The 13638-nt window shown below is 45.8% G+C and overlaps 1 protein-coding gene across 4 annotated transcripts in view; it reads right to left on the reverse strand.

Moving 5' to 3' along the window:
• The window catches only part of PUF60 (poly(U) binding splicing factor 60), a 44102-nt gene that overhangs the window by 10731 nt on the left and 19733 nt on the right, over positions 1-13638 (reverse strand). For 2 of the 4 annotated variants that reach the window (XM_045003408.1, XM_045003411.1), the window contains 3 exons: positions 5987-6082; positions 4138-4227; positions 3056-3106 (listed from right to left, as the gene is read on the reverse strand). In XM_045003408.1, the coding sequence (XP_044859343.1) occupies positions 3056-3106; positions 4138-4227; positions 5987-6082 (237 nt within the window). Of the gene's footprint in view, positions 1-3055; positions 3107-4137; positions 4228-5986; positions 6083-9997; positions 10076-13638 lie in introns of those variants that run through there. The other 2 variants (XM_045003409.1, XM_045003410.1) reach the window with 2 other exon arrangements.

Genomic DNA, 13638 nt, shown 5'->3' on the forward strand with positions numbered 1-13638 from the left:
TCTAGTAAGATGTGCTTAAATGATTCCTAATCACCATTCACATTTTTCTGCTTAAATTCTTCCTGCCAACTGCTCTGGCTCATAACTGTTTTCAGCTTTGTGAAACTGGCCCTATTAAATGCACCAATCATCTATATTATGGTCTGGACTTTATTCTGCTTGCACATTATAAATGTGATCAAGCCATGATCACCTGTACTTAAGCTACCATTAATTTTTAGTTCTGTGATCAGTTCCTCTCTCTCTCTTAGAACAAGGTCTCGTTCAGCATCCCCGCGTAGGCTGCAATAAATTCTGAGTTAGGGAACTGTCATCTATAATGCTTAGAAATTCCAAGGATGTTTCTGTACTGGCAGCACAAGACCTCCACCATATGTCACTCAAACTGAAGTTCCCCGTGATCACACAGCTTTTATTTGTACACACTGTAATTAGGTGCATAAGGAAGCGGTCATCCTATTCCCTAGTGGGCTTTGGTGGTCTGTAGCAGACACCAACTAGTACCCCGCTTGTGCTTTATCAGTCTTCTTCCGAGTTATCAGCAACTCGCAAACAGCTAATGCCATTCCCATTGATTTTAACATTCCAGTTGGGTGAACTGGAATACCAGGTTTTGGTAATACCAACTAGACCAAGTTTATGCTCATAAATGAGCAATTCCAGTTCCTCTTGTTTGTTACGCAGGCTCCTAGCATTGGTGTATAGGCAATTAGATAATTTCTTCTCTTCATGTTCTTTGGTTCCTTGATTAATTTTGTTCTCAACATCTTGATTTTGTGCTGAGTGCTCAGATCTTCCCTCATTCTAGCCTCCCCTTCTGCTATTACTTTAGTCCTCTTCTTACTACTCTAGCCAGCCTGAGGCCCATGCCCCAGGCGTAGGGATTTTCCACACCTTTAAAGATGTGTACACAAAAGGGGCATTCTCTTCTCCTCCAATGACACCTGCCACAGAGACAAGACTGATAGTACTAGCCCTTTCCCAATGGCAGCAACCCTCACAGTGGGAAATCCACATTCTAAACCTTCTGCACAAGCAGGAGAGTCCAGCAGCAGCAGGAGTGAAGTTCTGAGGAACCCATTTACACCCCTTTATGTTAGCTATCTGGGCCACCAAGCTAGGGTTGACCTGGACTATGATGGTAACAGGCACATGTGGAGTAGTGCAGTGAGTTAAGGGAAAAGGCAGCATATTCTTGTGAACTTAGCGCAGAACCAGGTGCCAAGAATGTGCATGTGAATCCTGGTCCTGTCACTGACTCCCCTCTGCAGCTGTGGGTCGGGTACTTGAGCTTTCTGCTTCCCCATCTGTAACAGAGGCTAAGGATTCCTCCCCCACCGCCAGGTGGGCAGTCAGGGTTTGTGTGTACAGACAGTGCTGTTAGTTAGGAGCTAAGGAGGATTATTATTAAGGACAAGGTAACATGCACCTTTTCAGGATGGAGCTCAAAATGAGGGAGACGACATGCAAAGCACCACTGTTTTCATCTGCACTTTTGATGCAGTTATGCAAGGAAACTGCTTGTCTTGGTGAAGTGACAAGGTGAAACCTTGCTCGGTAACACTCCAGCAGTAGAGGTCTGCTGGATAGGGAGCTTTGACTATGGTCAATAAGTCGCTATAACAGGAGTCTCAGGTTGCACTTCCCTCACAAATGGGCCTTGTGGGTCCTGCAAGTGGAGACAGTCCTGTTCTTAAAGTATACTCGCGCTCCACACTCCTGACAGGCCTTGAGATAAAGCATTTGGCGGGAAAACAGGGATCTTAATGACATCGAGTTCACAACACACCGTGATGGCTGATCCAGGGCAAAGCCTTGACTTCTAGCCTTTCGGTCCCTCCAGCAGCAGGTGCTGGCTCCTGGCAGAGGGAGGCGCTTTTTTTTTTTTTTTTTAAGTGATTGACAATACTAAGCTCATGATTACTCTTGAGGGCCCTGTTAACAAAGGCATCCTCTATCATTATTACATGTTTTCATCTCTGTTACCCAACTGTGCAAGATGTGGATGCAAAATACTGTTAGGCAGAATTAGTGATATGGGAGATCAATAGTATCTAAATTAACGGATAAAGAAGGTTCTTGGGCAACGTGGCTCAGGAACTGGCCATGCTGCCTTCAGGCAGAGATGGCGCTTCCTGTCCCACTCCAAGCTTACCTCCCCCCACAAATGTTATTTTGGCTCCCCAGCTGACAAGCTACCTACCGTAGCAGCGTTACAGAAGGGAAGCCAGGCATGTCTAGTTTTAATGCTTCTTCCCCTTGCTGCACTGGCCTCCAGGTTGCATTTTACACCAACCAAAGAAATTACATTTCAGCTAGACGAGGAAACATTTACAAGTGACCTTTCCATGAGGAGAGGGTGGTTTATAGCCCACGTATGCCAGTGCCCCATGTGTCTAGAAGGCGTGGGGACAGATAATCCCAGGTAAACCAGACTCTCTGTGAGGGTAGATTAGAAACTTCCAGCACTATGGCACTGCACTGCTTTTCTTTGAATAACTCTATTGTTCTTTTTGCTCCAGCCCTCATTGCTTTACTTGAAATATGTGCCAAATTCTCCTAACCTACAAGTATGCACATAGCAACAGAAGTCTGACATTTGGTCTAGGATATGCTCTGAAAGCCTGTAATGCCCCAGTGCTCCCCAGCAACATAGCTACCAGGTCTCTGTTCTGTGTGCTGGTTTCTTATCAATTGCCCATTTGCGAGTTACCTTGGCAGTTACTTTTAGGTCAGGACCTCAGAGCTGTAGCATCCCTAGAAAGGTGCTCCCACAATTTCACAGGGGTTCAGAACTGCTTGAAATCTAAAGGTCTCTTTGCAATTGACTCCAGGGCCCAGGGTGCCAGTGTCACAGCAGACTGTACCCAGCCCAAGGTCTTCCTTTGGGGAGTTTACACTTTGTCTCAGTTTGTTGTGCTTCTCCATAGCAGGTGGGTATGTGGGAGGGTTGTGCTGGGTTTAGTTAAGAGCATTGTATTACCACTAAATACTTCCCCACTCTAGGCCCTGACTAAGACAAAGTGCCCAAGAAGAAGTGAATATGTCTATTGACCGATTGTAAAGGTGAGAGAGGATCTCCAAAGCCCATTGTCACTGCTGCCATCTGAAAGACAGTAAAGACAGAGTTCAGTCTGTTGGAGCTGAGCATACTACGGCTGTTCGTAAAAACTCAAGCAGAGAGCGACGGCACAGGGAACCTGTGGGAGTGGCCTCTCCTTCCTTGCCCCTCACTGCCCGGTCCCAAGGACTGTCCAGCGCTGGGACCCTGCAGATACCAGTCCCACCAACTCTGGGTAGGGGTGTGCTGCTGCCACTGCCTCAGGAAGCAGGGTCTTCTCCCGGGGGGACTCAAGGCAATAGTAACCTCTGTAACCACTGTCGTTGATTCACCCCCAGCAATTACAAGGAGCCCCTCATCTAGAGCAGCCACCCAGAAACATACACAGCCCTGAAAAGCCAGAGCTGCCTAATGCGGCTGGCACATCCCCACTTCAACATTTTTTAAACATACAAACCCCCCAAATCATTATGCTGGGCTCCTTAACCTCAAGCAGGAGGCAGTGAGCTGTATATAAGGAATCTCAGAAGGAAGGGGGGTTTAAACAGCAGCAGAGGGGTCTCCTAGGACGTGGACAATCCTGCATTAGCAGGAATAACCAGCTGGAGTTCTGAGAAAAATCCACAGAGTCCATGGTAGCGGTGACGCTGCCAGCAAAGCCAGAGAGACAGGCACCATCTCTTCATGGGGGAAAGGATGGTGAAAGGATACTGCTCCCAGTAACCCCAAACACCACCTTAGCTTCAGGTTGACAGTGGAACTCACAGCAGATGTTTTGATTTTCTGGCAACTGAAAAAATTGTCTAGCCAGCCAACAGAAGAGGAAGCATTAGCTTCTCTTCCCAGGGCAGTTTGCTTTCTTGGGGGGCAGGGAGGGTGAGCATATGTATGAGGGCAGGAGAGGGATTTCCTTGACAGGGCCGAAGACAACATACTTCGATTTCACTGCGGAAACAGAAGTGCAAGTACCTGGCTCCAGGCAGACCTCAGGGCTGTGCTCTGGTTCTAAGTGCATAAAAGGCTCCACCTTGTGGGGAGAGTAAAGGCAAGGGGGTGAGCCCAGAGGGATCTCTCACCTGCAGGTTAGTGAGTTGCTGTTGCTGGTGGGCGATGGTTTGCTTCACCAGCACACTCTTGATACTCTGCTCCATCGCATACTTCTTTGCCTGGAAGGAAATACAGACTCCATAATCACAGGGCACAGGACTCCACAAGGAGCCAGGGAAGGACATTTAACTTCATACAACATTCCCCAGAACCCCACAACTGGCTGCCACTGGTGCTTTCCAGTGCTCCGGCCCCAAGCACTAAGGCACTTTACATTAGTCAAGGGCCGACAGCTTACTATGATCGTGGTCAGCATCTTGTAGTTGTTCACCCTGAAATACAGCACAATGCTTCAGCAAGGACTGGGTGGACTCAGAGTCTGCAGCAGACGCAATGTTAGGAAAGCATCATGCACTACACACTCAGCATTTCCCTCTTCCTCCCTCTGCCCCTCAGCTCCCACCAGTGCACCTTACCTGCTGAGTTGAGGGCAGGACAGATAGTCTCCTTCAAGTCCTTTCCACTCAGAGAACATCTGGACAAAAGGTTCTACAAAGAGCGAGGCAGCTCCTATTCCCCATGCCCAGACTCTGCACTGAGCGTATCCCTTCCCTTCCTTGTCAGAGTAGGCCTACACTATCTTGGCAAGCAGGAGCTGTGGGTCCTTCTATATACTCCAGCCTCCTCCGTCAGTCCCCTGACCTGTGGCTACAAGGCTGAACAGTTTTTCCTTTACCCAGCCTTCTACCACTCTGAAAAATACTGAGCCTTGCACTCCAATGATGCTGAGATGGAGGCTCCTAATCAAGGGGTCACTAATACCCATGGATGTGCCATGCCCAGGTGACAGGACGGACAGATTCAGCCAACCCCACTCAAAGGCACCTGCTTTCCATTGCTGTACGTGTTTGGGAGGTGCCGGAGAACGGCAGGCTCTAAACCGTGGATTTGAGGCGGGTGCTTCGGAAACCTGGAAACGGACAATGGGATTTACATCTGTCAGCTATGGAGCAGCCAGAGGAAACGAGGCCGTTTCACACTGCGAGCCAAACACAGACACACAAGCAGCTTCAGCATTATGGGAACATTCACACCAAGCCTACCGAGAACAATGGCATACCTGCCTCACCAGAATCTGGGAGACACCTAGCCCACAGCTCCCACCTTCCCCTCCATTCCCAACTCTGCTCTCCTCTCCTCTCAGCACTTCAGACATCACCCGTTCCCACTAGGAGCGGAAGCCAGAAGTCAGCAGTAATGCCCTCACCAGCTGCACACATAGAATCAAGAACCAGAGATCAGAGTTGGGATGGACTTGTTCTACAATTAAAATAGCTTGGCTCCAAAGGGATGAAATAATCTTTGCAGTATATTAAAGGTCCCCTTATAACAAAAGGGCAAGTAATTAGTTGCCGGAGAGCACAGGAAAGGCAGAGAGATTTTGCAGTGTGTTCTAGCATGAATCCTGCAGAGGATTCAGCTGGAGCATTTCTGGAATCTATTAATTGTTGAGTCCAGGCTGCACCTGACAGGGACTTTGGGGCAGCAGCATCTCATCATCATTGGGATCAGAGAAACCTCTTAACAAGTTTAAGATCAAGCTGTTATCTATTTTGATCTTGGCACGGTTTTTGGTTTTTTTTTTTTTTAAACAAGTATATCCTGTAATGTTCCCATGCAGCTACCAGGAACTCACAACTAAGAAAAAACATTTCTTTGGCATGATTCTAAGAGCTCAGGTACAGGGACAGCGCAGTCAGTATCCCCTATGTATTCCTGGCAGGCGGGTTCCCCACCTGGTGTGCTCTCCTCTGTGGCAGCAAGTCTGACACTAGCGATCAAGAAGAGCTAAAGAAAGGCCACACGAGGGCCACTCACCTTCTGAAGAGCTTCCTGCTGTTCCGGGGTGAGAGGAGGAAGCCCCAGCTTAGCTGCTGTGCTTTGTCCATTTTCCAACTTTATGGACTCAGTGCCCTGGAACAGAAAAACCACCATGAAGTCTGCCGCTGTTAAAATGGCCAGTTTCCTTTCACAGACACACACAACCAGCTCCGCTCCAGCAGTCCAGAGCATTCAGGTTCAGAAATCACAAAAAGTCAGAAAAGCCCCCTGCAGGGCTCAGACCTACTAACATGTAACCTTTTTCTCAAAGAGCCAAGCCACCTCTCTTGGGGAGTCTATCCCATCACCCAGGCACTCTTCTAAGCATTCCAGATATGCAGCCTAAAATTTTTCTTTTACATTTCATGCCTCTAATCTTCAATTTATTTTTGAGAGGGGGAACGATTCCTTTTCTTAACTCACACTGTCCTCTCCAAGGCTAGCACCCCTGCGCCCCATCCCCAAAGTCATACTGAGACCATAAAAATGGCTATACTGGCTCAGACCAATGGTCCATCTAGCCCAGTATCCTGTCGTCCGACAGTGGCCGGTGCAAGATACTTCAGAGGGAATGAACAGAACAGGGCAACTTATCAAGTGATCCATCCCCTGTTGTACAGGCCCAGCTTCTGGCAGTCAGAGATTTAGGAACGCCAGGTCAGGGGGCTACGTCCCTGACCACTTTGGTTAATAGCCACTGATGGACCCATCCTCCATGAACGTACCTAATTCTTTTTTGAACCCAGTTATAACTTTCCACTTTCACAACATCCCCAGCAACAAGTTGCACAGTTGAGTGTGTGTTGTGTGAAGCAGTACTTCCTTACGTTTCTTTTAAACTGGCTGCCTATTAATTCCATTGTGTGCCACATAACAAAAGGAACCGGGAAATTTTTACATCTTTTGTAGCTTTCTAAACAGCACATGCTGTTCTATATGCCATCACAACAGGGTGCGTGATCGCCTCTGGTATATATTACACACATTAAATTCCATCCCATTCTCAACAGACTTGGATTTTCCATTGCCTCTTGATGCTTCAGACCCTTTGATTTCCACAGAATTCCCTGTCCTGTGTCACTAATGGGTTAATTATTCCTATTGTGGTAGGAAGACAAGGCTGCCCAGAGGAACCTGCTAGTGATCTTGTTGGCTTGGGAGAGGGGATTCAGCATCCCCCATGTGCTTTACCTAGGCTTCTGTTGACCTCTATATACCACAGGTTCCTATTACCAGACACTGCTCAATACTGGTATTTATTTATATTTGCTGCCACTCAAAATGGGATCATCCTGAAGAGTATGGTAATATGAAAGCTCTTTTTGTAGACAGAACCTCCAATCTGGACAGCAACCAACAAACTGAAAAGGGCCAATATAAATACCGTACGGGATGATTAGCTGAATTCCTTCGCACAATGGAAGACTACAACCCCACACATACATAGCATCTCCCACTGGCAGCAAGGCTCAGGATACTGTCCTGACTACTCCCTGGTTAACACACTGTGCCACTATGCACTGAATGGGGTTCAGGGAGACCACACAAGTATTAGCTGGGAGTGCTTCAAGAATCAAGCTTGCAGAAGGCAAACTGGGGTGGGGGTGAAAAGAACAGACAGTAACTACCTCTTCCACTCTGACTCTAGAAGAATTTGAGAAACCCTTCAGGTTTGGAGGCTGCTGGCAGTATGGTACCGACTGTGACAAACATACCCAAGGGAATGGATACAATGGCAGTGACTCAGTGTTTGTCTTTGTGACAGATGGAGGCAATTTCCTGAAATATCCTTGGGCGACCTTACTGAATTAAGATTAAATATCTTTGTGGTCCATTGTATTAAAAGAATGGTTTATGTATTATTGTGGGCTGGGACTGTATGTAACCTCTCAAAGAGGGAGATGTGATTCACAGACTTTAAGGTCAGAAGGGACCATTATGATCATCTAGTCTGACCTCCTGCACAATGCAGGCCACAGAATATCACCCACCCACTCCTGTAACAAACCCCTAACCTATGTCTGAGTTACTGAAGTCCTCAAATCATGATTTAAAGACCTCAAGGTGCAGAGAATTCTCCAGCAAGTGACCCGTGCCCCATGCTGCAAAGGAAGGCGAATACCCACCCCCCCACCCAGGGACTCTGCCAATCTGCCCTGGAGGAAAATTCCTTCCCAACCCCAAATATGGTGATCAGCTAAACGCTGAGCACGTGGGCAAGACTCATCAGCCAGCACCCAGGAAAGAATTCTCTATAGTAACTCAGATCCCACCCCATCTAACATCCCATCACAGACCATTGAGCATATTTACCACTTATAGTCAAAGACCAATTAATTGCCAAAATTAGGCTATCCCATCATATCATCCCCTCCATAAACTTATCAAGCTTAGTCTTGAAGACATATGTCTTTTCCCCCGCTGCTCCCCTTGGAAGGCTGTTCCAGAACTCCACTCCTCTGATGGTTAGAAACCTTCGTCTAATTTCAAGTCTAAACTTCCTGATGGCCAGTTTATATCCATTTGTTCTTGTGTCCACATTGATACTGAGCTTAAATAATTCATCTCCCTCCCTGATATTTATCCCTCTGATATATTTATAAAGAGCAATCATATCTCCCCTCAGCCTTCTTTTGGTTAGGCTAAACAAGCCAAGCTCTTTGAGTCTCCTTTCATAAGACAGGTTTTCCATTCCTCGGATCATCCTAGCAGCCCTTCTCTGTACCTGTTCCAGTTTGAATTCATCCTTCTTAAACATGGGAGGCCAGAACTGCACACAATATTCCAGATGAGGTCTCATCAGTGCCTTGTATAACGGTACTAACACCTCCTTATCATTACTGGAAATATCTTGCCTGATGCATCCCAAGACCACATTAGCTTTTTTCACAGCCATATCACATTGGTGGCTCATAGTCATCCTGTGATCAACCAAAACTCCAAGGTCCTTCTCCTCCTCTGTTACTTTCAACTAATACATCCCCAGCTTATAACTAAAATTCTTGTTATTAATCCCTAAATGCATGACCTTGCACTTTTCACTATTTAATTTCATCCTATTACTATTACTCCAGTTTACAAGATCATCCAGATCTTCCAGTATGATATCCGGGTCCTTTTCTGTATTGGCAATACCTCCCAGCTTTGTGTCATCCACAAACTTTATTAGCACTCTCCCACTTTTTGTGCCAAGGTCAGTAATAAGTCCTTCTGAACATTCAAATATATGGTATAGAGTTTTCTGTCTGCAAGCATAAATTCCCATCTTTGACAATGTTGCCCCAGTCTCATAAGAGGCCATATTGAATCAGACCAATGGTCCATTTAGTCCAGTATCCTGTCTCAGACAGTGGCCAGTACCAAATGCTTCAGAGGTAATGAACTGAACAGTGCAGTTTTGAGAGATTCATCCTGTGTTGTCCAGTCTCGTTTCTGGCAATTGGAGGTGTAGGGCAGGGGTGGGCAAACTACGGCCCACGAGCCGTTTTCAGCTGGCCTGCGAGCCACATCATGTGGCTTGATCCCGCTCTGGCTGGGGCATTGGGCTGGGAGCCGCATCCCACGGTTCAGCCCCGTTCTGGATGGGGTGCTGGGTTGGGGGCCACATCACGAGGCTTATTCTACAACAAAAGCTCTACAAAGCTCTACAAAGGCACCTTTTTAATTCTTCCACAGTCAAGAAAGAATTACTCTCCATCCTCCAGAGTAAGAAATTGAACAGATGAACTCTCTCCATAAGCCAGCAGCACCAGTTCAGTATGTCAGAAAGCAACACATCCCAGGCAACCTTTCACTAGAATATTTCCTACCTTAAGGCATAAATCATTTGTAACCAGAAAAGTCACTTTTAAAATAGCAGGATGTATCAATTAAACTCAAAGAGAGAGAAAGCAGAATCTTCCTGAGAACTCTGCTTAAACAACTAAGAATCCTTCTCAGAGGGGAATGTGTGTCTTGGCCCTTCAAAGTTGAATAAGAAACCAAGGTTATAAAAAATAATTGCCGTACACATTTTTGAAGAGTCCTCCTAATTAACTGCAGCAAACATGATAGTCTCTGAGAGCATTCCATAACTGCCATCAAAGGTCTGCACGTCAGGAAAGACGCACTGAAACGAGACATCAAAGATGCACCGACTGACAAAGAGGATCGAAAGAGGCAGATAATTATGTCCCACTCCCCAACCTTTCCCTTCTACAGCAGGGAACAGAAAACAGTCAGTAGTTACTCTGCAGCAAGTAACTGAGTCTCTGTACAGGACGCAATCACACTCTACTGCATGCCACCAGCACTGAGGAATCTGACGCATTTCACACAGCCCTGTGTTGTCCCTCAGGACCGCTCCTCCCAAGTGCACTTTGCTGTAACCAAGGAAACTGAAAGCAAGACCCTGAAACAGAAGTGTTAATGGATCAATAGAAGGTTGTCTGCAGCCGTTGCTGTACCCATTGGTACAATTTGAACCCACTGTCTAAACTTTATCTTGCTGCTACAGCTTTCACATTACAGAACTCCATACTGGAGTTGTGACAGGCTGACAATATCCTGCACAAAGATTATGGAACTAAAATAAGCTTTACTGAATTAAGTAAATATTGAATTAAAGTTAATAACCGTGGGGTACATTGTATTAAAATTGCAGTTAGTATGTGGCATTGTAACTTTTCTAATAGTGAGGAGGATGCTAATGTACTTCCTCCATTATCAACATTTGAATATAGTCCTCCTCTTCCCCCCGCCCCCGTACACATATACTAGTTCAATCTGGATTTCCAGGGACTGACAGACAAAGAAAGGGTTTTTGGATAAATAACCTGGTTTTAAACTGGCTCACGGTCTTCTTCCTGATCCAGTAAACCGACAGGATTTCTAGTCCACAGAGCACCCCAATCCCTTACCAAAGAGTTGGAAAGGCTTGGCCTACTGAGGCCCCATAAGACTGTGTACTTGTTTTGAGCTGAAGCTATGAAGAACTTGTAACCACAAGGAATCACCCCTTGGGTGGAAGGTCTGAAGAACTGTTCCTGCCAGAATCCATGTTAGGGTGGGGTGGACTCTGTTAAACTTACTACCATGCAAGTAGGTAGGTTCCTTTATTGTTTTGAACATGTTTTTTCTGTAATGCTTTTTTACTGTAAGAATAGAGTAGGCTCACATAGGAAGTGCTGCGTAGTATGTTAAAACTGTAGCAATTACACCAGTTATCGTCCCTGGAGAGAAAACAGGCAGACTGTCTTTGATGGGAACAACAGTGAAGGCAGGGAACGGGACAGCCTGGAAACACCCGCTCAAAGGGAGAGAAACATGGGTCTCCACTCAAAAAGGTAACAGCTGGGGACCTGAAGCGTGAGAGTGGATGCCATTGCTGAACCACTGAGGGGAAATACAGGTGCAGTTTCCCTGAACTGTGACCGGAGGTTTAACATCTGAACCATAGGAAGACACATTTGACTAAACAATGGTCACAACTTCTCAACCTAGACTAGAGGTTGCCACCCATCCTGACTCTGGTGGACTTGACTTTGGCATACTTGCTTAGGCTGAATTTAGAACATTTTCATCACTAACCAATTTCCCTCTGTAAACTGACTCGGACTCGCTGCAAACAGATCGATTCATCTCCATGGGCTTTCCCCTTTCCTGAAGCTTCCCCAGCCCCACCTCTTGCTGTGGAATATCAATATTTAATATAATCCTGCTAAATACATGGATTTTAGAGCATTCTGAAAATGATAAGCTCATAGCTTGTGGTGTTGGCACACATGCAATATATTGGGAACCCAGTGATCAAATTACCCCAATTTTGCAGAACAAATTCTACCTGTGGCCCTAATGTAGCACAGCAATATTATGGTGACGTGTAGTAACTGAATTTTCATTTTGACAGGGGTGAAAACGGTTGACAAAAATTCTGCTTTTTGGGTTAGTCTCATTTTTAAATGTCTTGTAGTTTGTGCACTGCTTGATTTTTCTATAGCAGTTTGTAGGGGAAAATACTAGAGGGTCACTCATTTGGTTCCTTATTTAGGCAGAGCTGTTTATTATCCAACTTTTCAAGTGCAAATAGCACCTGGCTCAGGGAGGCTTGCCCCAGGGAAATGAGGGGCCTGGCTGGATATACAGCTCAGCCTACATAAGCAACTAAGTGCACAATCATTGAGTAAGATGCTGCCTGTGCAATGTGTAGGCAGCAGCAAAGGGTGCCAAAGCTTCTGGGCCTGATGTTTGTGGAAATCCAGCATTTCCGTTTTTCATCAAAATAAACAGAACTGTGCCCACTGAGATACCTAAAACATTCCCCAAAAGTTTGCAATTGGTCAGCTGCAGTTTTCAGAAGTTATTGTATTATGTATTATGTTATTGTATTTGGGGAGGGATAGCTCAGTGGTTTGAGAATTGGCCTGCTAAACCCAGGGTTGTGAGTTCAATCCTTGAGGAGGCCACTTAGGGATCTGGGGCAAAAGTTGGTCCTGCTAGTGAAGGCAGGGGGCTGGACTCGATGACCTTTCGAGGTCCCTTCCAGTTCTAGGAGATTGGTATGTATGTATAGACAGAGAAAAGCAGAGATTTGATTGTAAGGCTTCACTTCCCTTGGTCAATAATTTGAGGTTTGCCATCACTATTTTAAAAGGGCCGTTTGACTAAATATTCTAGTATCTGACATTTCCTTCATTCAGCTTTATTTTTCCAGGGAACTACAATTCGTTGAGGAGTTAGATAGATAGGTGAATCCATTCTTTGTGTAGACTGGATGAATTATGGTGGAAAGTTTAAACGTTTTCTGCAATTTTCATAATGCAATGTTACTGTTTTGATTGACAACAGCATCTAGTCACCACATTAGTCAGAAGTGGCTCTTTCACCAGCTTTGGAATGGGGCTCTTTATCACGGGTGCCTTTCCTGACACTCAGCAACCTTTCTGATCAAAATATACTTGTGGTAGCCCATGCTGTGGAGGAGGACCACTGCTCCATTCTGTACTAGCTGTAATTTTCTGAGGGATGATGGGATCATGCCCAAGTAAGTTTCATTGCTGTCATCAGTGCAATCAGCTTTTACTAGTATTGCCATGAACTTGGGTAACTCATAAGGGAATGCCAGGGTTGCATTTATCTGCAGCTTGTCCCTTTAAGGACTGGAGCTGTGCTGAAGAGGTCAAAAGGGATCATGGCGGAGGGGAGCAGAACATGTTGCAGCAGAACATGGTATGCTCCAGAAAGACTCAGCCACAGTGGGCCTTGTGCAAGAACTGTTTGGGCTTTTTATTTTGGGCTTTTTATTTTGTTAATTCTAAATTTAATAAAATGCTTGTGTTTTAAGCTATCCCTGGTCTGGTGATGTCAATTTGGCAATCCAGGGAGGAGAGGCTGAACTGCAAGAATCTAACCTCTCCAAGAGGCAAACCTACATAGAAGCTGCTAGAACAGTCACTGCAGAAAATGCTGCCAGAAAACGCAAACAGAAGACAGATTTTGTAAGAAAGTTTTCTCTGGTAACAGAGAAGACAGACAATAGAGGACAGAACTGAGTGACCATGGGGCATATCTGAGTATCTTCAGTGCCTCATTTCCAAAAACTTTGGGGAATATAAGCAGAGAAGAATAGTTTGCAAACACTATGGCTGGCAGAGAGTTAAAGAACCTTCATT

This window comes from Mauremys mutica, chromosome 2 (genome assembly GCF_020497125.1).
Source record: "Mauremys mutica isolate MM-2020 ecotype Southern chromosome 2, ASM2049712v1, whole genome shotgun sequence".
NCBI classification, from domain to species: Eukaryota; Metazoa; Chordata; order Testudines; family Geoemydidae; genus Mauremys; species Mauremys mutica.